This window comes from Petaurus breviceps, unplaced genomic scaffold, assembly GCF_028583685.1.
Source record: "Petaurus breviceps papuanus isolate PSGF00001 unplaced genomic scaffold, PetGlider_PUasm1.0 37, whole genome shotgun sequence".
Taxonomy (NCBI): Eukaryota; Metazoa; Chordata; class Mammalia; order Diprotodontia; family Petauridae; genus Petaurus; species Petaurus breviceps.
The window spans coordinates 18,590,236-18,616,062 of record NW_027186296.1 but is presented as its reverse complement, the minus strand read 5'-3'; the positions used below and the strand labels follow the sequence as shown (position 1 = coordinate 18,616,062).

Sequence of the window (25,827 nt, the reverse complement as noted above, 5' to 3'; positions counted from 1 at the left end):
TATCTATCTATCTATCTATCTATCTATCTATCTATCTATCTATCTATCTATCTATCTATCTATCTATCATATTTCAAACCCTATTCTTTCGTCCCATTTTATATATTTTCCTTTATATGCTGATGAAAAACTCATTATAGGCTGCTTAAATAGCCACTGATTGGGCTCGTTCTTGGGCAGAAGTATAAAGCAGGTTTGTTTTCATACTCCTTCCCTGTCAATCTGTTTTTTCTTTAAATGACTTCGCCCCCCACTCAATTCTGTTCTCCTGTTCACTGTTCTCCTTAGATATGCACCAAACCTTTCCTATCATTCCTTTCCATCCACCCTGCCCCTCTCTCCCTCCTCCCCTACTTAAAATATACCTGTGTTATGCCTTCTTCTTTGAGGACAACTACCTAATGTACTTATCTGTGCTAATGTAATCACAGGTGCTAATGACATATTAAATTGTGTCTTCCAAGTTATGTCTTTGTATTTTAATGGGGACTTCCCAAAGGAATATTTCTAATTGATAGTAGCCACTTGGCTGCCTTTTGGAGATATATTTGGGCTGGAGCAAGTTTTGACTGACCTATACATGGCAGTGTGCTCTGTCTTTCTATTTGTGGAGAAGTCCCTGTTTTTAATACATAAGATGATTGGATCAAAGATCAAGAGCTGGAAGGGACTTAGAGGCTGTATTTGTTTTCTCTGGTGCTCTGATTATGTTTGTTGAATAAAATTAAAATAAGACATTAAACTCCACTCTGCCAGGAACTCTAATCATGAATTGGTCATAATTTCAAAGAATTGTCCTTATGATGATGTGGTTAAGCCGCTTTATGTTTCCCAAACATCACCAGTTATGTAATAAAAACAGAACTGGTCAGCATTTGCCTAGCTCTTATGTATGAAAAAACCATAAGCCATATTTTCATTTTTCATTAATATGCACATAACATTTTGAGTCTAGTTAGTTTACCTGGCTATTTATGGAATAAGGAAGAGACATGAAAGCACCTCTCCACATTTATTGGGAGTATGCATAAACACCTGTTGAAAGTGGGTTTTTTATTTGTTTTGTTTATGACAGAATTTGAATGAATGCCAGATCTAGTAACTTAAAGCAAATAAAAATTTTCCTAAAGAAATGTACTTCCTATAGACAAGTATATGACTATATTTTCAATATGTACTTATTTTTAATCCTTGAAATTGAATTTTGCAGGTGAAGTATATGATGACCTGGGTCGGAAGATAGAAATAAATGAGGTATAGAGGTGACCAAGTATTTTTATTCATATTATTTTTGGTTTCATTGGGGGATAGAATCTTGCTTTTAGATTATATGGTTCTAAAGGTCTATGTGGCATTCAGCTTCTTTTCATGTAGTGCACAGAAAATTACCAAGTACAGATGGATGCTTAATAAATAATTTTGCCATTCAGTATTACTCTTTATTGTATTTGCTCTTCTGTATATGTGTAGACATTAGAGCATGACACCCTTGTGTTAAAGAGATAGGAGAAAGGACAATTTAGTGAGGTGGCCCTTGGTCCTGACCCTTCTTGCCTAGACCTGTTCTTTGACAAGAGAGCCCCACATTGCATTGTGGGTTGATTACGAATGATGTACCTTGTAATCTTTGCATAGTTCTGCTTCACTCAGTAAAAAAATGCACTTGTTCCATTAGTGTTGCTTCTCACTATTATCTCCTTTTCTATTTCTTCGGTCTTTTTGCAATGAGTAAATTATGCTCTTTGTCTTCGTGTTTTTTTTTTTTTTTTTTTGCTTTCTGGAGCAAGGAGGGCGGGGCAGTTGAGGTTAAGTGACTTGCCTAAGGTCACATGGCTAGTAAGTGTTAAGTGTCTGAGGCTGAATTTGAACTCAGGTCCTCCTGACTCCAGGGCCAGTGCTCTATTCACTGTGCCACCTAGCTGCCCCTTTGTCTTTATTTTTATGTTCCAAATTTTTGACTTGTGAGGGAAGAAGAATCAAGAACATTAAGTGGAGATGGTACTAATTTATACTAAGACTTACCCTCAAGATTTTTTTGTTAGATTACTTTCAACCATGGAGGTAGAAAATTAATGAAATCAACTTTTTTCCCCAAACCAATAATTTCACATCTGTAAAGGAGATCTCTGATGATGTATCTGTTTTGCAACCTAATTGCATCCCATTGCCTGGGACAATGAGAGGCTAGGTGACATGCCCAGGGTTATGCAGACAGTGTGTGTCAATCAGAATTTGAATCCTGGCTTTCTGGAAATTGAAGGCCAGCTCTATGGACTATGCCATGAATAACTCTTTAGATTCTTATGAGTTGTTTCTTTTTGTTCTTCTTGTTGTTGTTGCAAGTTGTGTGTGGGAAATTCTTCTTCTAGGCCTTTCCCATGATTTTTTCCCCACCAGAAAACATTTAAGGTTATTCTGTAACTTAGAATGATTACACATGACCTTACAACTAAGGAAGAAGAAGAAACATCAATAATTCTGTAGATTCAGCTGGATCAGGTCAGAGATAGGAAAATTTCCAACAGAGAATCTCAGGGATTAGAACCATGTAACACTTACTGATGCACTAAGCATTCCAAATACAGTTGTCTTACTATTTCTGTGACTTTGCACATGCCCTTGAAATATCTACTTGTTTGTAGACATGTAAAACAATTGTTCTTTTGTTTCCTCTCTTGCAATATGGAACGAATAACAGTCACCTTATTTAACTCAAGGAATGTTTTAAAGATAAAATGCAATAATAGATGAAAGCTTGTTTAAAAAAGCATGTCAGTCAATAAGCATTTTATTAAGCATGCCTACTATGTGCTGTGCTAAGCTCTGGGAATATGATAAAAGGCAAAAGAGAGTCCCTGCCCTCCAGAGCTCACAATTAAAAACAAGTTTATTTACTAGTGTTATTAGCTACAGCAACAGTGATAGCGCCCTAGAGCCAGACGTTGGGGAATCTAAAGATTTTAAACCGTTGAAAGCAATTCTCCCATAATAGGAAGAGCCACCTCTATTGGGAGGAGGGGTCCTTCAAGGAGACCTGCATTGTTTTGGCTCACGGATCTGAAATGAGAGAATCAGTAAATATTAAAACCATTTCAGATGTTTGACAACACAGGATTTTGTAAAACAATTGGAATAGCTATGCCAGAGAAAGTAATTCCAGATTCATTGACTGTGAGGATGGGAAATAATTCTCTCTCTCTCTCCTCTTTCAGAAAACAAAGCCTGTTGATTTCTCTTTCAATCCTCAAGCTGACAGCAAATTTCAGTTCTATGATCATAGCCTAATTGAATCCATTAAACTTGGAGACCCCAAAGTACACGAGTTCTTTAGACTACTTGTGCTCTGTCACACAGTGATGCCTGAAGAGAAGAATGAAGGTGAGTGATCCAAACGTATGCTTCTGGGAAGCCTCTTCCCTTAGAAGTGATATTTTATCTGAAGGAAATAGAGACTTGGCAATTTTACTGTTTAAAGGAATAGTTATACAGAAATGGCTTTACCTATTATATTCCTTTCATATTTGTTCTTGGGTGCAGGTATAGTAGTTGTATCATGCATACCTATAGTGTATCCCAAAAGTCTTTGTTTAGAATAAGCTTTAATGACAATCAGAAGCATAAATGCTACAAATTCTTTAAAAAATTGAAAGACAATTATTTAAAACTGTAAAATGTAAGTATGTTTCTTATTAAAAATTCAACTTAACTACTGCCTTGTACTATATAGCTAGTCTATTTCTAACCTTTGAAGTCTTGTCATGGAGGTAGAAATAGCAGGATTTGAGAACTGATTGGGTATGTGGGGTAAGAGTAAATTTCAGAGGTGGGATGTGAATCTAGGACTCCTGACTCTAGGGTCAGCACAGGGTCCACTGTGTCACACTTCCTCCTGTGCATACTAGAGGCGAGTGGAAACAGTGGAACAATCCAAACTGGCAACTATGAAAAACACTGATCTGAGTCATACGAGGGCAAGATTCAAGACTAAGGCTAGTGAGGGTAATGAAGATGGTTGGAGCCTGGGATTGAAGAGATGTGGACAGCTGAACTTTCTGAATTCTTGCCTTTTCAGAGATAATACTATATAGGGTAAAGAGTGCTGGATTTGGAATGAGGTGAGATCTGTATTCAAGTCTTGACATTGACTCTTAATATTTGTATAATCATGGGTGAGTTACTTTGCCTATCTGAGCCTATTTGTCAAATATGGCTATCTAAGTTCATGCAGATGTAGCCTCTAAGAAGTATTTTGATTCTTCTCTTGGATCTTAGCTATTTCATAGGCTTTTCCTGAAGTAAGTCACTTTTAGTTATATTTGATAAATCTGATGATTCTTGATTATTATGGCTTTGCTGTTGCTCATTGAAATGGTATCTAAAGAATTTCTGTAGATTTTGTTGGCCTGCTTATTATGTGCTCTAAGAATGTCTGTCAACACTCTTCCTCATTTTTTGATGAAAAAAAAAACGTTAAGTTTTCTAAGTCTTGAGCCCTATTTTTCATTAATACTGTACAGGCTTCTGTTAGAATACTTTCCAAATCTGTTATTGTACACTTGATAATTCCAAAAGTTTATATTAAAATTGATATTACATAGGGGTTAATTCTTCTAAATGTGTTTTGACCATACAGTTTTGATGTCAGTATGCCAGTAAGTCTCTTAACACATTCAACCACAGATTTTTCCTTGGTGTTTTTATACTCAGCATGCTTTGCTTAGACTAAACCAAGTATTTATTTGTGTGTATACCTTCATCTCCATCACGATGTGCTATCTGAATTTAGGCTTGAAGTCTTATCTTTACTCATAATATGTTAGTAATTCCATCATTAAGTCCAAATAACAAAGTTATATCACTGGGAAAAGATTCCATGAGATAAAGGAGCTGTTTGATGTGCTTTTTGTTCCTCCCTCCAGATCAAGGACTATTTCATTTTTGTCTTTGAACCCATAACAACTTATGTATTGCCTTGAACACTTTTGGGGAGAGAGACTGGGGAGGAGAAGAGCAAGATTCTGAACCTTCAGTTTCACTAATGTAGGAAACATCTTCTCTCATTGCTGATCATGTTTTGTACTATTACTTTGATAGAAGGAACTTTAGGTGAGGGAACTCCCTCTACCAATGAGGAGCTGCTACTAGGTAGTCTTAGAGAGCTACCTGGGGGCAGTAAGAAGTTAAAAGACTTGTGTGGAGTCACTCAGCCAGTATGTTAAGGAGGCAAGTCTTGGAACCCAGGATTTCCTGACTCATAGATAAGCCTTTTATCCCACTCTGTCATATGGCTTCTCACCTTCCACATGGTAGAGTGTTTAATAAGTATTTGAGAAATGGAACTGAGCTCAAAGAGGACAGAAAGTAAAAGCAGCAAAGTAGCACCAACCATTTTATTTATGATGTTTCTAGGCTTTTGTAATGGTAGCCAGTTGGTGCAGTGGATAGAGTGTTGGGCATGGAGTTAGGAAGACTCATTTTCCTGAGTTCAAATCCAGCCTCAGACACTTACTGGCTGTTTGACCCTGGGCAGGGGTGTATGGGGTGTTCAGGGAGAATTGGCATCTCTGGTGTGAGGCCTTACCAAATGTTGTTTAGGACTTTTTATCCATCTTTGGTGTCCACCTTTCATGCAACTTTCACCTGTGGCTCCACAAAACTATAGCACGTGCAGTGGCCACATCTTGGTAAAACCATCTCAGCAGATGAGCTAAACCAGGTTGTGGGTAAACTGCAGGCCTCAAACCTATCAGTGAGTTAGGTGGATGTCTACCCAAAACATGTGAAGATTGACTCTGGCAGAATGAGCAGATGAGAACAGCTTGTTCCAATGACCATGAAGGCAGCCGAAGGAGGTGCTGTGGAGTGCCTAAAGCATGGTCAGATATCAAAGAGGCCAAGGTCATCCAGTGCATCCTGGGCCATTGCCAGTTGCCCTGACTTTTGTCTTTCCACTAGACTTCAGTGACTCTGGAAGAGAGAGGGAGGCTGATGACTCTGGGCAGCTCTGCCTCACTTATATCCATTTCATGAACAAGTCAAGACCTGGAGAAGGAAATAAGAAACCACTGCAGTATCTTTGCCAAGAAAGCCCCAAATGGGGTCACAAAAAGTCAGAAATGACTGAAGGAACTTAATTGCAGATTTTTGGATGAATTCTACAGTACACAGTGTTTTTAATGCAATGATTTCAAAAGGCTTGAAATAGATTTTATCCCTATTATTTACTTATCAGATCCTAAAGGATTAAGGTCTAAAGTAAATATCTGAGGTTCATATGCCTTTTATTTATGTTATTCCTATGTCTTTATAATAATAATATGGTATACTGTGTGATATTTTTAATGCAGCAATATAAAAAAAAGCTTTAAAATAGATTTTATCCCTGCTTTTGATGAATCAAATCCTAAAGGACTAAGTGCCCGAGGTCAGATTACCTGTTAACTTCTTGCTAAGCTTTTATTATTGTATCTAATTGAAAAGGATAGATCAAAATTCTGGCCTATACACTTATTTTGGATACCTTGAAGAAATCTTGATGTCATTGAAATGGGTATGTCTTTCATTAATGTGGATCGTGATCCTTCTGCATCTTCTCATGCTCCATCCTTCTTGTGAATATTGGCCAGTAAATTGTCCATAGACCAATCTGTTCAGCATATTGGAGGACTTCCTCTTCTTCAGGGACTCATCTATATAGCAGTGTATGTACTTATAGATGCAGTTATCTTTAGTTGCCTCCTCAAAATGCATAATCCTGGTGGGGTGGACTCTTACTCAAATGGGAAAGGGAGGAGCCAAAGAACAAATATCTCAGCATTTGCTACACATGTATATTGACACATCTACATGATAAGAATGATATAGAGACATCCTTTGAATTATACAAACCGCGATCTTTGCAGCAAGTTTTTAAAACGAGCTAATTATTTTGAGCATGGGGATGAACTAAAAAAAAGCTCTCATTTGAGCCATATAATGCTGATTATATGACCTTGTACACATAACTTCAATCTCTCTGGATATATTGTATTTTCTCAATTTAAAATGGAGGTAATAACACCTTTTAAGTGAAAATGGATCCAAATGGGACTGAAATGGGAATAATCATACCTGCTTCTTTTTAATTCATAAACAACACCACCTATGTGATGTACCTTTGTGCTCTTTGAAAGAAAAGCACCATGTAGGCAACAAAGCTTTTAAAATTTTTTTGCGTTCTGGTTTAACAGAGAATTGTCAAACTAGCAAATGACATAAAGGTAGGACCAATAGCTGACATGTTGGTGTGAGATAGCTTGAATAGTGGATAGAACACTGGATGGTGAGTTAGGAAGACCTGAGTTTGAATCCTGCCTCAGATACCTAACTAGCTCTATGACCCTGTGCAAGTCATTCAAACTCTTTCTGCCTTAGTTTCCTCACCTGTAAAATGAGGATAATAAAAGTATCTGTCTCCCAGGGCTGTTGTGAGGATCAAAGGAGGCAATAAGTACCATATAAATATTAGCTCTTATTATGTTGAGTGATAGAGTCTGGATCTAAAAAGATAGCAAAGTATTAGAATAAAAGGCAGCCTATATAACAGGATGAAATCCAATAAGGATATATATGAAGTTCCATGGTTGTAGTTTCATAGGTATAAGATAGGGGAAGTATGTGACTAAACAGTTCTTCCTGAGAAAAATATCTGGGGAATTTAGTGTACTTCACACTTACTATAAGTAATATTATTAAGTAATACCACTTACTATACAGTGTGGTATGTCATCCAAAGAAAGTAACCTTATTTTAAGATCCTCCGCAAGTTTCTAATCCTATGACTTATTACCCTGGGATCTTGAAGTCTCTCTCTGCAGAGTACAAACTCTGGAAGGTTCTACCATACTGAAAAAGCTTTGACTATGACTGTGACAATAGTCTGGGTCTGTTTTCTGAGAACCAAGCTGCTGTTTCCAGTCACATTATCAATAGACTGGCCACCTGGTGAATTTTTTCATCATGGCAATCCATGAAAAGGAGAAAATATTAAAATGACTTCAATTTTCCATGAATATTTTCTGTTTTTGCAGTGCTAAGTGACAGCATGGGGGAAGAGACAGAGGGTGCTGTCACAGTTTTTAGACCACTAATAAACTTTAATTTGACTATTGCTTCTCTAAATGTGAAATCCTTGCCTAAAGAGTAGACATATTCCTGGAGGTCTTGAATTATATCAAGCTTGGTATTCTTGGCATAAACAGAACCAGAAGAAAGAAGGAAGTTGCAGCTAAATGGAAGGATGTTCACAGGAACTCCTTGGAGAAGCAAAGAAGGGAGTTTGTGGCATGAGTTTTTTCGTACATCCAAAGGCAACAAGAATGATTATTTCATGGGTTGCTTGTTTTTGATCATCACATATTCCAGTAAATGGTAAGTATTTGCAAAAAAGACCACCATGACAGTAATTGAAGCTTATGTGCCAACATTGGTTGCTAAGGAAAAAGTGATAGAGGAATTTTTCGAAGAACTTCATAAGACCCTCCAGATTAAATGAATATTCACTCTGATAATTGATGAGTCCAACACAAAGGTGGAAAAATATAAAGATGAAGAAAAATATATAGGAAAACCTGATTCAGGAAGAAGAAACGAGAGAGGTCAAAGAATTCTAAATTACTTTGAAGTGTTGCACCTTTATCCTATGAGTGATCTTTTGAGGAAATAATTTATAGATGTTAGACATGGCTAACACCAAATAACACCATAAAGAATGAAGTTGGGTTTTTTTTCCAGCAGAAAGGAAAAGATTTGTTTTTGATGTAGAAGTTAACCTTGAGTCATCTATCTGTGTATAATCAGACATCAACACAAGAGAGTTAAGGTCAAAATTATTAAAAAGCAAGGAAAAAAGAATGAGAAAAAGATATAGCAAGCACATAATTGAAACAATTTGGCCCTGGACTATTAAAAAAATTTAAAATATAAAACAGAAAATGGATAATAGAAATTATGTAAACATTAACTAGAATAATTTACCCCAAATTTTAATCAACATAAATTAATTGCTTTAACAAAGAGACCCAAAGAGTCTAGAAAGTGCATTAGTTAGCTATCTTACTTATCAGAGAGAGATTATTGCCAAATACAACACTATGTTTGGATATAAGCTCCTTTATAAAATCTTATGCAGAAGGATGATGAACTCTTATGAACAGTATCATGTCACAAAGCAGAAAGAATTAGTGGAGGATAAAACTAGACGGTTTAGTTTTAGGAAGACAACCAACAAAGGACAGTCATTCTACAAGCATTCAAGTTTGAAAATGGAAGGGAGAAACAAACAAAAGAGAAATGGAAAGGATCTGCAAAATTCATTATAATTAAATATTTTCTTCACCAAAAACAATAGAATTACCACTTGGACTACAACATCATAGTCCCAAGGTGCTTATAGAGGTACTAAAATGTCATTAAAGAGAATATAGATGGAAAAAGTAACCATGTTGGACCACGTTTATTGTGAGTCCACAAGCATTAAGCACTTACTATTTATGAGGTGCCATGTTGAACTCTAAGATAGAAAGAAAGGCAAAAGGTAGTGACTGCCCTCCAAGAACTCACAGTCTAATGGGGGAGACGATGTACAAACAAATACGTATACAAATATACTAACTATGTAGGAGAAATGGGAAATAATCAATCACCAGAACGAAGGTATTGGGAAAAGCATCTGGTAGAAGGTGGGATTTTTAGCTGGGACTTAAAAGAAGCCAGGGAAGTGAAATGAAGAGGGAGAGTAACCCAGGCATGAGAAACACCTAGAGAAAATGGCCAGAGCCCAGAGATAGGAGTGTTTTGTTCATGGAACAACCAGGAGCTCAGTGTCATTGGGTCAAAGTTTATGGGTGTGCATAGGGTGGGATGGTTGGAGGTGTTATAAGGTGTAAGAAGACTGGAAAAGTAAGGAGAGACCAGGTTTTGAAAAATTTTGAATGCCAAACAGAGGATTTTTTTGTTTGATCTTGGAGATGATAAGGGAGTTTCTGGATTTTATTGAATAGGAGTTGACATGGTTAGATCTGAACTTTGGGAAAATCACTTTGGCAAGTGAATGGAGGAAGGACAAGAATGGGAAGAGACTTGAAGCAGGCAGACCCACCAGCAGACCATTGCAGTAGTCCAGGCATGAGGTAATGAGGGTCAGCACCAGAATGGTGGCAGTGTCAGAGGAGAGAAGGCGGCACATTTAAGAGATGAAGGTGAAACTGACAGTCCTTGGCAAAAGATTGGCTGGGGAGGTGGGAGGGAAGGGTTGAGTGAAAGTAAAGAGCTGAGAATAATACCTATTCTGTGAGCCTGGGGAATTAGGAAAATAGGAATGCTTTCAACAGTAATAAAGAATTTGGAAGAAAGGAGGTTAGAGAAATAGAGTGAGTCCAGTACAGAGAGGTTATCAGTACTAGAGGTAACATAATCATGAAGGCGTTGAGGAATCGAAATACAAGGCATTTGAAGGAGCATAAGATACTAAAAGTATGGGGGAAAACCCCTTAGACCTTATTAACCCTAAAAAGGTGAACAAGACAACATCAATAACTAGTGACCTGTATGCTCACAAATGATATTCAACAATAGATTACACTTTTTTTTTTTACCATTTCATAAGTAATTGAACTATCTAGAGAAAATAGGATCTCACTGGGCTTATTGTTTATTCATTACAATAAAGCATTTGATTTGACAGAACAGAATACTGTCTCATAGCCCCTCCTACAACAGGATGTCTCTGAAGTGTACATCAAAATCATTCGAGATTCCTTTGAAGAAAGATATAACAGAAATGGCATTATTCAAATAACTCTCTGATCATAAATATCAGGCACAGCATAAAGCAGGGAGATGTATGCTCCCTAAAGGTGTTTGCCATTTGGATGGAGGAGATCCAGCAAAGAGTCCAGGTCAAAGAAGGATTCCCTGTTGATGGTGAGGTCCTCCAGATGCTTCTACTTGAAAATAACATGAAGTTGATTTCATCAAGCTCCAGGGCATTCTGAGTCTCCCGGAGGAGATCTGTAATCACTCAGGAGATTTTGGCACACAGAAAAGACCAAGTGGATGAAGAATGTCTTCTGCCCAGATTATGACATGCACTTGGCTGGACACCCTAGAGAATTTGTCTGTCAGTATGTGTATATGGGACAGGCAGTACAGAGGGACAGTGATCTGGGCCTAGAGTTGAACAGTAGGAGGAGAGCAGATCTCTTGGAGATTGCAAATCCCCTTTACTAACTAACTCTAAGCTTCCCATGAAAACAAAGGCCCAATTTTTTTTTAAGACCCATCATTCTGCTGGTGTTAATATATAATAAGAAAACAATTAAAATGAATATCACATTGGGGACAACGGAGAGGCATCTGGTAGGTGACAGTAGGATGGAACATATAACCAATGAGGGACTCCAAAGAATAAGAGGAATAAAAGATATCATTAGAGAATTGTATAATAGGAAGAGAATTGGCAAGAGTGAGGGATGAGAAGTGAATAGCCAGCCAGCCAGATTGTTCCACTGATGTCCTTAAATGTCAGTAGAAGCAAAAAAGGCCTCTAAACCTTGATTAGACCCTATGTGATGACCTTATGGAAGCATGTGATAAGAGTCAAATAAGATAGATGGTTGTGAGATGCTCGTATCACTGGAGGGAACTTCCAAATTTATGTGATCGCAACTCTATTTGAGTATTTGCCTAGCCAGGGATATTATTAGGAGAGTGTCTTAATTTTAGGGAGATGAACTCTATACTCTATTAAATTTGATTTAAGGAACTCCTGCCCTGGGAATGGGCTGAACCAAATTGAAGGACTCTATCTTTCCCCCAGACCCTACTGTAGTCTTTCCTCCAGACCATTTTGTGATCTTCCTATCACCCACAGGTGTTCCATTTCCATGGTCATGAACTCTGAAATTTCTTTATCTGATCATAATCATTTATCATAACATCTTTCCCTGTACCTTATTACTCCTAACCTTGCTTTTCATCTTCATCGTGACCACCAATCCTTCTACCTCTTAGTTCTTAGTGCTTTGAGGTTTGCAAAGAACATTACAAATGTTATCTCATGTTATTCTTGCAACAACCCTATCAGGTAAGTGATCTTATTATCCCCATTTTATAGGTGAGGAAACTGAAGCAGACAACGGTGAAATCACTTGTCCGTGGTCATGCAGGTAGTTACTGAGTCAGGATTCAAACTTCTTCTTGACTCCAGGTCCAGAATTCTATCCACTGAGCCAGTAGCTTCCTTCTTCCTTAGAATATTACCCTTCACTGACTCTTCTCTCCTGTCTTCCCTTCCTTAATCTCTTGGCGAAGTAATTCCATTATATGCTGCCCTCTCCACTTTAATCTTTCATCCTCTTATCCTTCTGCCAAGTCTCAGCCTTGGACTACTCCCACCAGCTACTGTCTTCATTCCTATTCACATGCTATGAGCAGAGCTGGCAAAACTATGTTGATTAGGTTCACTGCAAATTTATGTTAACATAATCTCAACTAAACCCTCTCTGAAAGAAGAAAGCCCTTTTATACCTCCATAGTTGAATCACTATCCCTTTTAGCACAGTAGCTTTTCCAAATCTTTCCATCCCTTCTTCCAGGGCCTCATCTCAATTAAACTTGCTTCATATTTAATTGAAAAAATTGAAGCTATTCACTGAGACTATTCTATTTTCACCTCCTAATCTCACATTACTCATTTGTCTTCCTTCATTATTCCCTTCTTCATTCCTGTCTCACAGTATTAGACCCAGACATGTTTTTAGTCCCAGTGCATTCTCTCTGGTTATCATTCCTTTGCATATGTTTTCTTTCCCTACTTAACTGTCAGACTTTTGAGGTCAGGGACCTCCTTGCTTTTGTATTCATGTACGTTACTATGTGCCAAGCACTTAACAGAGTCCCTGGTACATGGTAAATACTTGATAAATAATTTTTCACTCATTGATTCAATTCAATCAGAATTGATGCATCTTCTCCATGCAAGGCGCTACCCTATGGACTAGAGATATATAAGATTACAACAGACCAGCTTTTGCCATCAAGTAGCTCACTTTATAATTGTTCAGCCACATCTGGATTTCTGTGTTCAGGCCTGGGCACCATGTTTTGGAAAGTTCATTCAGAGGAAGGCATCCTGGATGGTGACTGTTTCAGGGAGCACATGTCATAAGAGGATCTATTGAAGGAAATGGGAATATTTATCTTAGGAAGAGAAAGTTAGAGGAGGAGGAAGATGATAGTGGTCTTCAAGTATTTGATGGACTATCATGTGGGAAAAAATGACTTAAATCTAATGATTTGCTGTTTTGGCTCCAGAGAGGCAGTGGTATTAGCTATAGAGAAACTCACAGTAAGAAAAAACTTCTTAAGTTGAATTTTATAAGTGTGATGATCTGTTTTGGGAGGTAGTAGCTTACCCCCTCAATAAAGATCTCCAGGGGGAGGTTGGGTGACTATTTGCTGGCAGTTTGTAGAGGGGAGGGCACTCAAATATTGGCAATATAGGATCAGACATCATACATCTAGTTAGAGGACCTCTGAGGCTATGTAGTCCAATTCCTTCATTTTATTGAGGCAGAGACTGAGGCCCAGGGAGGTTGTGACTTTTCCAAGATCACACAGGCACTAAGCATGAGAGGCAGGAGTTGAACTCAAGTCCTTTGACTCCAGAGGCCAATGCTCTCTTTCTTCTGTACCAAAATGCTTACTGAATTCTGTGATTATTCAGTCAACAATTTTATGTTTTAATCCTCTTTGTGTTATGCACAGCTTATAGTATAGTGTCTTGTTGGGGGTTGGTAAATATTTTTTTAATAAATACTGAATGATCATCTGAGTGAATTTCTCTAGAAGTCTTACCCTTTTAGGAAAGGAATAGGAACTCTACCTGTGATGTCATTTGTGAGGAAATTTCTGTCTATTAATGTAGGCTATCACCTTTTCTATAACTTGTAGTCTTAGAGAGTTTTCTAGAACTCTGAGAGATTAAAGTGACTTGCCTCAAATTATCACACAGTCAGGATGTCCAAGATGGGATTTGAACTCAGGGCTTGCTGACTTCAAGGTCAGCACTCCATTTATTATATCAGACTGCCTCTTATCTTGCTCTCTAAATGGTTGTTAGGATTTTTGTTAAAGAGCATTTGTAGAAAATGAATTCTTTTCACTTCCTTCTTATTGGTTGTTATCTTTTATCAACAAGTAGTTTTTTTTATCAACATAGTACTTGGGAAGGGTACAAATCTGGGATACTGCTTGAATATCATAAAGGCAACTCACCTAAGAATGAAGGCCATGATAATTTACTTTCACTTTCCTTTCAATCCTTTGACAAAGATGGGAACCAAGAGTCATAAAATAAGGACATTTATGTTCTCAATCAGCCATAGACTATTGATGAAAAATTGATGTTGAAGAACTTACCTCTCCTGCCTTTAACCTAAAAATTGTCATTGAAATTTGACATGTAAGCCAATAGGCAGAAGAATGCATAGAGCATTAAATTTGGAAGTCAGGAAGGCTTGAGTGTGAATCTGGCCTTAGGAAGACTGGCCAAACATTTGGCATTTTTAAAAATCTCATTTGATCCTCACAACAACCTGGGACATAGTTGCTATTATTATCCCCATTTTATATATCAGTAAACTGAATCCTAGAGAGAATGAGTGACTTGCTTAGGTTCACACATCAGGAATGATTGGGAGTTTTTGAGAAGTGGGGCAATATACATAGAGAGGCAGGTATGTATGTGAAAGATGAAAAACTGACCAGAAGTGGCCAGTCAGTATAGCTTTGCAATAATGCAGGCTAGGTAGGGTTTTGTTACTAATGATGAATGAATGTTAGGGAGAATCTTGAAGACTATCGATAATTTATTTTTTGTCTGCTAAAGTTATTTTTAGTGTTTTGATACTTCTTAAATTGTATTTGAATAGTTCTAGTTTTGCTATGTGTTGAAGTAGAGTTAGAAAATGGTTAAGCCTTTTAAAAATATTAAGGGATAAAATGAATTGCTGAGTTTTTCTTTTTTAAAAATTAAATTATATGAAATAAAGACCAGATTATATACTTTCATGACAATAAATGCAATACTAAAAGCTATAGTTTATCACCATTACCACCACCACCATCACCACCACCACCATACCACCACCACCACCACCATCACCACCAACTGCCATACTACAACCACCACCACCACCACCACCACCACCACCATCAGCACCACTACCATCATCATTGATTTTTTTGAGGAAGAGATACTAAGACCTTGACTGGCATCTATGTAAAATTCATGAATTAGAGGACATGTGTTTGAATTCCATCTTTGCTACCTATAACCTTGAATTACAGGTATAAGAGAATTGAAATGAAAAAAGAAAAATTCCAATTTGAAGATTCATTTGCCAAATTCACCAACTCATGGATCTGGGAAAGGTTACTATAAATCTTTGTCAGGAAACCCTCCATAGGTTGTGGGTGATGATGATGAAGAAAGTTATTGATAAGACATAATAGTAGGAATGTTCTTTCCTCAGCTGGTAGAGAAAGTTCAAAGAAGTAAAGATAGATTTGGAAAATATACACATTCTGAGTAACAAGTGTGAGCTAGAAGATTAGTGTTTTCAGGGTCCGGATCCAAGGCCCCTCACATTATGAAAAGAGAAGGGAAAAGGTGATAGACTTGTTGCTGAAGGAGGTATTATGGGGGAAAGAGGAGACAAATCAGTGGCTAGAGATAAAAGTGACTGAGAGAGGCTGGTGGGAAAACTTTCACATACAAAACGAATTTGTTCAAGGGAAACTTTATATTTATTTTCAAGTTTTATTTTTGTTGTTTTTTTCTCGTTTGAGATTCAAGAAAGCCGGTGAAGTAGAATATAACTGCCATTTGCATGAGGCTTTGAGGTTTACAAAGTGCTTCCTATAGATTATCCCATTTGATCCTTCTAACAATCCTAAAAAGTAGTCATTACTATTAGCCCCATTTTACAGATGAGGAAACTGAGATTCAAAGAAATTAAGTGAATCCCCCATAGTTACACAGCTAGTAAGTATGTGAGATAGGATTTGGACTTGTCTTCTTGAATCCAAGTCCAGTGCTCTCGCCACTCCGCCATGTTGCTTCTCTAAACAGATGAACTCCTTGTACTTGTCCTTTGACCTTATACCTTCCAATCTTCCAAGCGGTAAGGCTTTCTGGAATATTTTTTGAGTACAGTGCAAAATCTTAACTTTTGCTCTGAGACTATGATATTTACTATGTCTTCTGTTGTTTTATTTTAGGAAAATTAATTTATCAAGTTCAGTCACCTGATGAAGGAGCCCTAGTAACGGCAGCAAGAAATTTTGGATTTATTTTTAAGTCTAGGACTCCAGAGACCATCACGGTAGAAGAAATGGGAAAAGTTGTTACCTACCAGCTGCTTGCCTTTTTGGATTTTAACAATATCAGAAAAAGGATGTCTGTGATAGGTACAATCAATACCTTTGCTTTTAAAAAAATATCTTTTGTTTGCAGGACATTGATATATAAAGTTATACTTAATTTACTACAGTAAATTTATATTGCAATGGATAGAGTATGGAACTTGGAGTCAGCAAGACCTGAATTCAAATCTAGTCTCAGGTGCTTTGTAGCTGTATAACCCTGGGCAAGTCACTTAATTTCTTAAGTACTGTGCTGATCTCAAAATGCCATATGTTAGCTATTGTTATTATTACTAATGATGTTAAGCCAATTCATTCATTCATTCAAAAGCATTTATTAAGTATCCACTCTGTGACAGTCCTGGCAGCTAGGTGGCACAGTGCTAGGCCTGAAATCAGAAAGACTCGTCCTTCTGTGTTCAACTCTGGCCTAAGACACTTAGTAGTTGTGTGACCCTGACCAGGTCACTTAACTCTGTTTGCCTCAGTTTCCTCATCTGGACATTAGCTGGAGAAGGAAATGGCAAATCACTTTAGTGCCTTTGTTAAGAAAACCTTAGATGGGGTCACCATAATACAATAAAACTATACACACAAATGCAATGGAAGTAGCTGAAGAACAGCACAGGACAGGCACTGTGCTAAGCTTCATCCTCAAGGTGTTTATATTTTATTGAGAGGAAAGACTAGGGAGCAGATAAGTGAATACAAAATAAGGATACAGTCATTTGTGGGTGGCAAAAGGAGGCATTAGCAGTTGGAGGACCTGCTGTTTTGGTATTTGCAAGTGGCCTGTAAATATAATAAAATAATAAATGAATGAATGAAATAATAATAATAAAGTACAATAAAATCCATATCTATGGATGGCATATGGAATGTACATGTAGGTGCATCATGGAATGGTGAGTTTGATCAGCAAGTGCTGGGACCTGGCCTTGGAGATAGTTCTCAGCAGTTAAAAGTAAATTAAAAAGAGAAGTGTGAAAATATTCATCTTTTGTGGACAATATGGTGCAGGCTTGTTTTCCCTTTGCCACAATTGTATGTCATCATCATGTGCCTTTTGGGTAATTGTGTTTGTGGTGCCTGCTTACTTTTAAAAGAAATAATCAATGTGAGCTGTCTTCTCTTTATAGTATCGCAGGGAAATGTTATTGATGTTGCTTTGGCTTAGTACTCACTTCTCATTGGTTTGGGGGTGTTGACAACACCTTAGCTATGCAGGCAGTACTTTTGACACTTGCCTATGATGGACACCTTATGTCATTTGACATATTGCTGTCTATGGAGAGATTGCAGTCCAACCACAAAAATCTGATGTTTGTCTTAATACATCCCATATGAAGAAAGGCATTGTTCTCCCATACACTAAATGAACAACTTCTAGAGTATTGCTTAGTGTTAGGAGGAATTTTGAGCAGGATCATTGCCAGGGCAAAATGACATCTGTATGATAGCACCGGAGCAGATAGGAAGAAGGGAGACAATTCTAGAATTCTAGCTCTCCCTTGGTCTTTCTGAATAATGTATTGATGTGAAATGAAAATATAGAAATCAGCTGAGTTTCCATGAAAATTGCAATAAGAATTTAGGTCAACTAAATCTTTACATTAATGCGGTGTAATTTTGGCAGCTAGGTGGCACAATGGATAGAGTGCTAGACCTGGAGTCAGAAAGACTCTTCTTTGTGAATTCAGATCTGGCCTCAGACACTTATTAGCAATGTTACCCTGGCCAAGTCACTTAACCCTGTTGGCCTCAGTTTCCTCATCTGTAAACTGAACTGGAGAAGGAAATGGTAAAACACTCCAATATCTTTGCCAAGAAAGCCCCAAATAGGGTCACAAAGAGTTGAAAATGAAAAAAAAAGACTATATAATTTTATTGCCAACAGTGGCTAGGATATTCTATTCTGGGATAAGACCTCCTAACCCCCCTCTTCCTTTGTTGTTGGTATGGAACATCAACAATCTATATTTTTGCCTATGTTGGGCTATAGTTAAACCTATCAATTTTCTCTTTCTTTTGTAATATCAATGTATATTTAAATCAACAAGGATTTGTTGACCACCAGGCCACCTGGAAATGCATTAGAATAGGTGGTGTAGGGATAGGCATCTTGTGTCTTTTAACTAGTAAGGACAGTAGCTTCTTCATAGCATATATATATATATATTTATATTTATGATATTACATATACAAGGGAGTCAGGCACATTATTGAGCTCAGATTTGCAACCAAGGCTAAAGATTTTACACAGATAAGCATGCACCTTATTTAGGAATGCTAGGTATGGAGAAGTCTTGTATATTCTCAATAGACATTTGTTCTGGGTTTAGAAAAAAGGGGGTTACTACCAGGCAAAAAATATCTAGGCTAAATTTGGACAATAGATTTATGATTTAGGACTGAAGGGTCCTTAGGCCCTATTAGTATATCCCTTCCATTTTATATATAGGAAGCTAAGGTCTAGAAAAGTGACTTGCCCAAGATCACAAAGCTGGTAAATAAGTAAAACTGGAGTTCAAACTCAGGTTTACTGACTCCAAACCCAATGCTTGAGGTGATGGGGGGAGGGACAAGGAGAGGACATGGCTCTTGACCAGTTAATTCAATAAATATTAGGTCCTAGATCCTAGGGGAATTAAAAAAAATTAAACAATTCTTCTCCTCAGAGACCTTAAAGTCTGGTAGGGAGGTCAGATGCACACACACATACTCATACACACACACACACACAAATACAAACACACACAAACTGTAATATAAGCTAAAATATGAAGTTAAACATTGGTATGTGATACTCCAGATCAGGATAGTTTCTGGCTGAAGGGATCAGTACAAAAAATCTTTTGGTCTCAGCGCTAAATAGTTTCTTTTAACCATATTTGTGGTTTCACCTGTATAGGAAACTCTGTGAAGAAACTCCCTTCACCAATACAAATATTTAAATACCTGCTCTGCAGCTCATCATTTGGGGTGGCAAGGTTAAATGGCTTTCCCAGAGGTTATGCAATAGAGTGAATCAGAGGCAGGGCTTGAACCCAAGTCTTTCTGACTCCAAGGCCAATTGTCTGTTCAATAAATTAAAGTCATGTCTTAGCACTACTCTATGGTTGTGCATCTTGGAGCACCAAGTCTGGGCAATGGTTTCTGACTAGTATCAGATATGATGCCTTTTTATCAAGGACCTACAGTCAGCCTTGGTAAAGTGTGATTGAGTTCACATTACTCTAGGATAACACAATGTTTCAAACTTTTTCTTTTTAGTTCAAAACCCAGAAGGACAAATAAAGCTATATTGTAAAGGAGCAGATACCATTCTGTTTGAAAAACTTCATCCTTCCAATGAAGAACTTATGACACTGACATCAGATCATCTCAGTGTAAGTCCAGTTCAGTAAGGATGGTAATTTTCCCATACTTAATGGATGTGGATCACTTTCATCTATGACTTAGTAAATCTGTCTTGGGGAACCGGCACATAGGGGTTAGGTTCCTGGATCAGAGATAAGTGTCAGAGGCAGGGTTTGAATCAAGTATTATTAGTCTTAAGCCCAGCACTCTATTGTGCTGTGTTATCTGTCTGTCTGTCTGTCTATCTGTCTGTCTGTCTATCTATCTATCTATCTATCTATCTATCTATCTATCTATCTATCTATCTATCTATCTATCTATCTCTAATCCATTGCCAAGGCTCAAAATTTCATCACTTAGTGGCCAGCCTACCCACCTACGTATACATTTAATACATAGTATACAATATATGTCATATACATGTATAGCAACATATATTTATATCTATATATTTCTGTGTCTATATGTGTGCATGCTTATATATGTTTGTATGTCTTTATATGTCTATACACACAGGACTGCTGGATTTGGAACTAGTAAGGCAGTTGGTTGGTTGTTCTTTGTTCTCGAAGAGGACCAAAATTATATCACTATGTTGGAGAGTGTGTCTGACTGTGGCTAATCAGACCAATACAAGCTTGGAAGGCTCTACCACAGGTTGGGCCCAGTAAGACAGCCAGACCTGGCTCAAATCCCATCTCTGACATTTGCTAACTCTCTATCATAGTTAGGTTGTGACCTGCATGGGGTGGAGAGAATTCTTATAATGTGAATTTTCTATACTGACTAAATATCAGGTCCTTTTATAGTCACGTAGAAACACATGTAAATTATGTGATGAAATACACACACATGTGAGGTCATCTGTGTGCCAGATTGTTGCATGGAAAATACCTTACAGAGCTCATCACTCTGCTGTGAGCCTCAAGAAGGCTAGCCCTCAATGGATTAACCAATTTATACTTCATCACTTCTATCGATCCATGATCTCATTGCTGTGGATAGTCTCTCCTTATATGCAAATCCTGTAACCTGTCTAACCCTATACATTTAGGAATGTGATTCTGGGCCATCCTCTTTGAGAAGTCTTCTACACCCAGTGTATTGGGAACATATTGGTTTTCATTTTGTATGTCTCTTCTCACTGACTCATATAACACCCTGCATGTTATAGGGCTTAATAAATGCTTGTTGTGTTGGTTTGGATTAGATTGGATTGGAGCTTCTCATTTGATGCTAACAGACAGTCAAAGAAGAAAGTTATCACTATGTTTGCATTTGTCAAGGACTCTTGAATGATCTTGGTATTTATCCGAGAAAGACCTGTTAAGGCTATGCTTTACTCTACCAATTCAAAACTCCTTCCTTCCTCCTTCCCTCCCTTCTTCCCTCTCTCCCTTCCTTCCTCCTTCCCTCTCTTCCTCCCCCCCTCCCTTCATCTTTCTCCCTCCATCCCTTCCCCTCCCTCCTGCTCCCTCCCTCCCATGTTAGCATGTTAGCAGTTATTGATGTTCTTTTGATAGCCTTTATTGGGCAATAATATTGTTTATGATTTTTTCCATTCCTTTCTTGTAATGTGATTCCTCAATGCTTTCCAGATTAGATTACCTCTAGCACAGTTTGCCTTTGTGCATAAATGGCCTGATCCAACTGATTTTCTTGACTTCGTGTTAAGTGCCATTTTTCTTTGTTTTGTGGTTGGATGAACAAACTGTAGAACTCCTCCATCAGTACATATCTGGGACACATGTTACAGATAGTAATGAGCTGGGCCCAGAATCGAACAGGTGACAGATAATAGACTAGATTGCCTTTGGGATATCATCAAGTTACCTTTATTTACCACGAATTTCTCTCTGAAACAAAGGACTATAATTCTTTAGGTAAGGTTGGATAGCTTTGTTAATAATTTTATGTTTATCCTTTATGTAGCTTGTTTTATAAATGCTTGTTTACATGCTGTCTCTCCCATTAGACTGTAAGTTCCTTGAGGGCAGGAACTGTCTTTTGCCTCTTTTTGTATCCCTAGCACTTAGCACAGTGCCCAGCACATAGTGGGTGCTCAGTAAATGTTTATTTATTAATTAATAGCTGCCAGGCATATAGTACTATAACCTTTGAAAGGATGAAGTTGAATATCACCCACATGACATTAGAGGAGAATAAGGAATTTGTGATAAAGTTTTAGCCCATTAATAAGCAAGCAATTGCACAAAGGAAGTTATATAGGGTGTCATCAGGGAAATGTATAACTGGAAAAAAAACCTATGGGCTACCCTTGGCACTGCTGATGGATAGCCCTACTATCTAGACAATGTATAGAGATCATGATGAAGGTCCATAGTATGTTGACTATATGCCCTGTGGCGAATTTATGGGAGAAAATGGCACAGTCTGGGTAGGCATAGATGGATTGCAATAAGCCTTGTTGAAAGGAATACCAAAACTTATAAGATCATAGGTTCACTGAAATATTGGAATATAAAGGCTATTTTAAATTTATTTGAATAGAACTCAATGGAATGAGCTATCCAAATGTAGGGTTTTTTTTTTGTCTGTGATGATTATAATGATCATTGTAGAAATGTTGACAAGTTTGTTCCATTTTATGTCTTTTTGTGAATTCCAGGAGGCTCCATTTCTCTCTCTTTAAGCTGGCAGGCTGCCTTAGACCACATCTGGTACCACCCATAGTGTCCAAGCCAGACATGGCATCCAGCCAGGGGATATCACTACCCCTTCCCCTGCCAGAGTCCAAGCCCAACCTTTCCGCCAATCTCTCTTCATTTTCCCCCTCCTGGATTGACACCGAACCCTTATGCTCACCCTTTGTCTTAGAGAACCCAAAATCCTTTCTCCTCTCTGACTTTGAGACCCACTATTCCATTGCTAATGTTGGTAAGCAGTTTTGGTGAGGGCAGATATTTTCATGTAGCCCAGGGTCTCCTGGGTCTTACCATAAGCATTGTCTCTAGAAGTTTCCATTTGCCTTGAAGCTTGATTTTTCTATATGTGCTATCTTCTTCAATCATACTGTGAACTCCTTGAGAGATGGAATTGTCTCTGTTCCTAAATTTTTATCACCAGTATGTAATATAGTACTTGGCACACATTGCTTAATAAATGCTGTACAATGCACTGGACTTGGAATCAGGAAGACTTGAGTTCAAATCCTACCTTGAATACTAACTTTGTGATATTGAGTATGTCATTTACCTCTGTCTGTCTCAATTTCTCCATCTGTAAAATGGAAGAATAAAAGCACCATCACAAGCTTGTTGAGAGGATAAAATGAAACAGTATTTATAAAGCACTTTGTGAACCTTAGAGTACTATATGAATGTTAGCTATTATTCATTCATTTATTCTTTCATCTTTGAATGTTCTTAATGGGCTGTGACTCATTTGGTTATTATGACTAGCCTTTCTTTAGACTTTGTGCTTCTGCTATTTGGTGATAATGTCTATAATATTCAATCATCCTCTTCAGTAGTGCTTTACAAATGAGTTCCTATTGTAAAATCATGTACTGTTGGTTGCTGTAGTTTTTATTTTAAGGAAATACATTATGTGATGGCTTAGGCAGGTTGGGACCATATTGACCCCTTATTGTAAAGATTTTTATATTGATGAAACCTTTGTAGAAAGTGGTAATGAGGAAAATTTTATCTTCCCCTTTTTCTATTCCCACTTTTTGGCATCAATGGCTTATCTGAGTAGGAATGATTGAAATTTTGGCAATTGTTCATGTCTTCTCATCTTTAGACTTTATTCTAATTTCATATAGACTTTGACCTTTGTATTAACTAGTCAAATGGTTGACTATAGAGATAGCTGACTCTGATGTGACTCCTATATCAGTAACCAACTGTTTCCTGCCTGGTAATATATAGGCAGTTTTATTTGCCATAATGTTGCAGAGCTCACCATCTCTAGCACATTCCTCCTCTTTCCTGAAAATGTTCATGATACATAGACTTTGGACTATGTATATTTCTCAATCTGGAGCCATATTTTTCCAACGTATTTTTCATCAAACTCCTCTCAGCACCAATTATTAATGTGTATATTGACTTGGTTTATCAAGGTCTTTGTACAACTTCCCTAGTCTTCACCATCTATCTGTAAGTTGGAAATGTCACCCTAGCAGTCTTTTTGCTTATGCTCATTGTGAGGCAAGATAATGAATTATTTCATGGAATGATATTTGTGTTGTCTTTGGACACAAGATGAAACTAACTCTGTCAATTTGTTTCTCCAAGGAGAAACTGTAAGACATCTTTCCATTTAGTGTTTCTTTGCCTTCAAGTTTTGCTTATCACAAGAATTTCAGTATTGAGGTGGCTCAGTTCTTCCAAGACTGAGGAAACACTTAAAAACGAGATTCTTCACATCTTCTGTCCCATGAAGCACCATGGCCCTCATGTCACTATGAAAGCAAAAGTGGAATTGTAGAGAACCAAAGGATATTTCATATTTTTCTTTTGATTCATGGCTTGCCATAGCCAAAGAATGCATTGCTAGTGTGAAGCTCCTCTGTTCTTAGCTAGGTTAATTCACACACAGAGCAACCAGTCTTTTTCTGGGATTGTACCAAACACTTTTCCAGGCAGACTACTCCTCTAGCTTTTAAGAATAATAATGAAAGTAGCTTGTATGAGAGGCAGCATGGGATGGTGATAGCTAGCAATAGAATCAGGAAGGCCTGGATCAAATTCTGCCTCTCTTACATACTGGTTGTGTGATGCTGGGAATGTCACTTCATCTCTCAATGCCCCAGGCAACTCTTTAAAATTGTAAGCTGTAGTAGTTGACCATATGGATTGGTAATGAATTCCTTACTTCATAGTTCCCTACTCTGGGTAAAGAAAAAAATTCCATTTTATAGTGACTTAAAGTTTATGAATCATCATTTCATTTGATCCTTACAACAAGCCTGTGAAGCAGGTGATGTGATACAATAGAAAGAGAATTGGTTCTATAATCAGAATATCTGGATTAAAATCCTGCTCTGATGCTTACTACCTGTATCATCTTGGGCAAGTCACTTAACTTCCCTGGGCCTCAGTTTCCTCATCCATAAAATGAGAGCATTTCACTAGATGACCTCTAAGTAGGTACCATTATTTTTCCCAGTTTCAGAATGATGATACTAGCTCAGAAGGGTTATATATCTTGCTCAGGGTCACAAGTTAGTATGTGAAGTGGGATATGAGCCCAGGTTTTCCTAATCCCAGTTTCAGCATGCCATCCACTATGTCAAGTCAGGTTCCATATGTTGAGAAGTGAGAGTTGAACTTTTGTGGAGATTAACCTTCAAAAACTGAAAAATAGTCACTTCATGTACTTCCTCTGCTCCAGAACTCCAGAATTTATCTCCCAAGATAATTCTATATGACTCCAGCAGAATAAGTTCTTTCTTATCACCTGCTCTTGTGTGTTTGACCATCGGGTCATCCAAAGAGGAACAAACCCAACAGAAATTGGTTTCCTCCCAGGTCTCTCAACCCGTGGTAATTGAGCTTTTACAAGAGAGTTCTACCAAGTCTGATATGAACTGACAACTTTTATGATGTCCTCCCACCTCACAAAAATAAATTTGCATTGTTGTTGGGAAATATCTGGAAGTAGTTTCTAGGCTGGGTTCTAGTATGACCTGAATAGCAACTGTCGGTTCAGTCTCAACCATGGCTGTAGTAATCTACTAAGGACTAATGTATTGCATACAGTACTTAGCAAGAGATTGTTAGCTCTCCATCTGAGTAGATGTTAGAGGTTTTTTTTTTAATTCCTACATGAAAGAAGAGACTATAAATGGAATTGAAAAATATTCATTTTAAAAACTTGGAATTGAAGTGTATTTACCCTATTTGTTTTGAGTTCTGTTTTTAACCCAATATGAACTTTAAGGGAAAATGGACAAAGCTCTTATTTCCTTAGTGATTTTGTGTGCGTGTGTGTGTGTGTGTGTGTGTATGTGTGTGAGAGAGAGAGAGAGAG

At 37.6% G+C, this 25,827-nt stretch overlaps 1 protein-coding gene across 10 annotated transcripts in view; it reads left to right on the top strand.

Moving 5' to 3' along the window:
* Positions 1-25,827, top strand: part of ATP8B4 (ATPase phospholipid transporting 8B4 (putative)) — a 346,626-nt gene that overhangs the window by 240,096 nt on the left and 80,703 nt on the right. For all 10 annotated transcript variants that reach the window (XM_069098021.1, XM_069098022.1, XM_069098023.1 and 7 more), the window contains 4 exons: positions 1,211-1,254; positions 3,213-3,378; positions 16,324-16,512; positions 19,741-19,856. In XM_069098021.1, the coding sequence (XP_068954122.1) occupies positions 1,211-1,254; positions 3,213-3,378; positions 16,324-16,512; positions 19,741-19,856 (515 nt within the window). The remainder of the gene's footprint in view (positions 1-1,210; positions 1,255-3,212; positions 3,379-16,323; positions 16,513-19,740; positions 19,857-25,827) is intronic.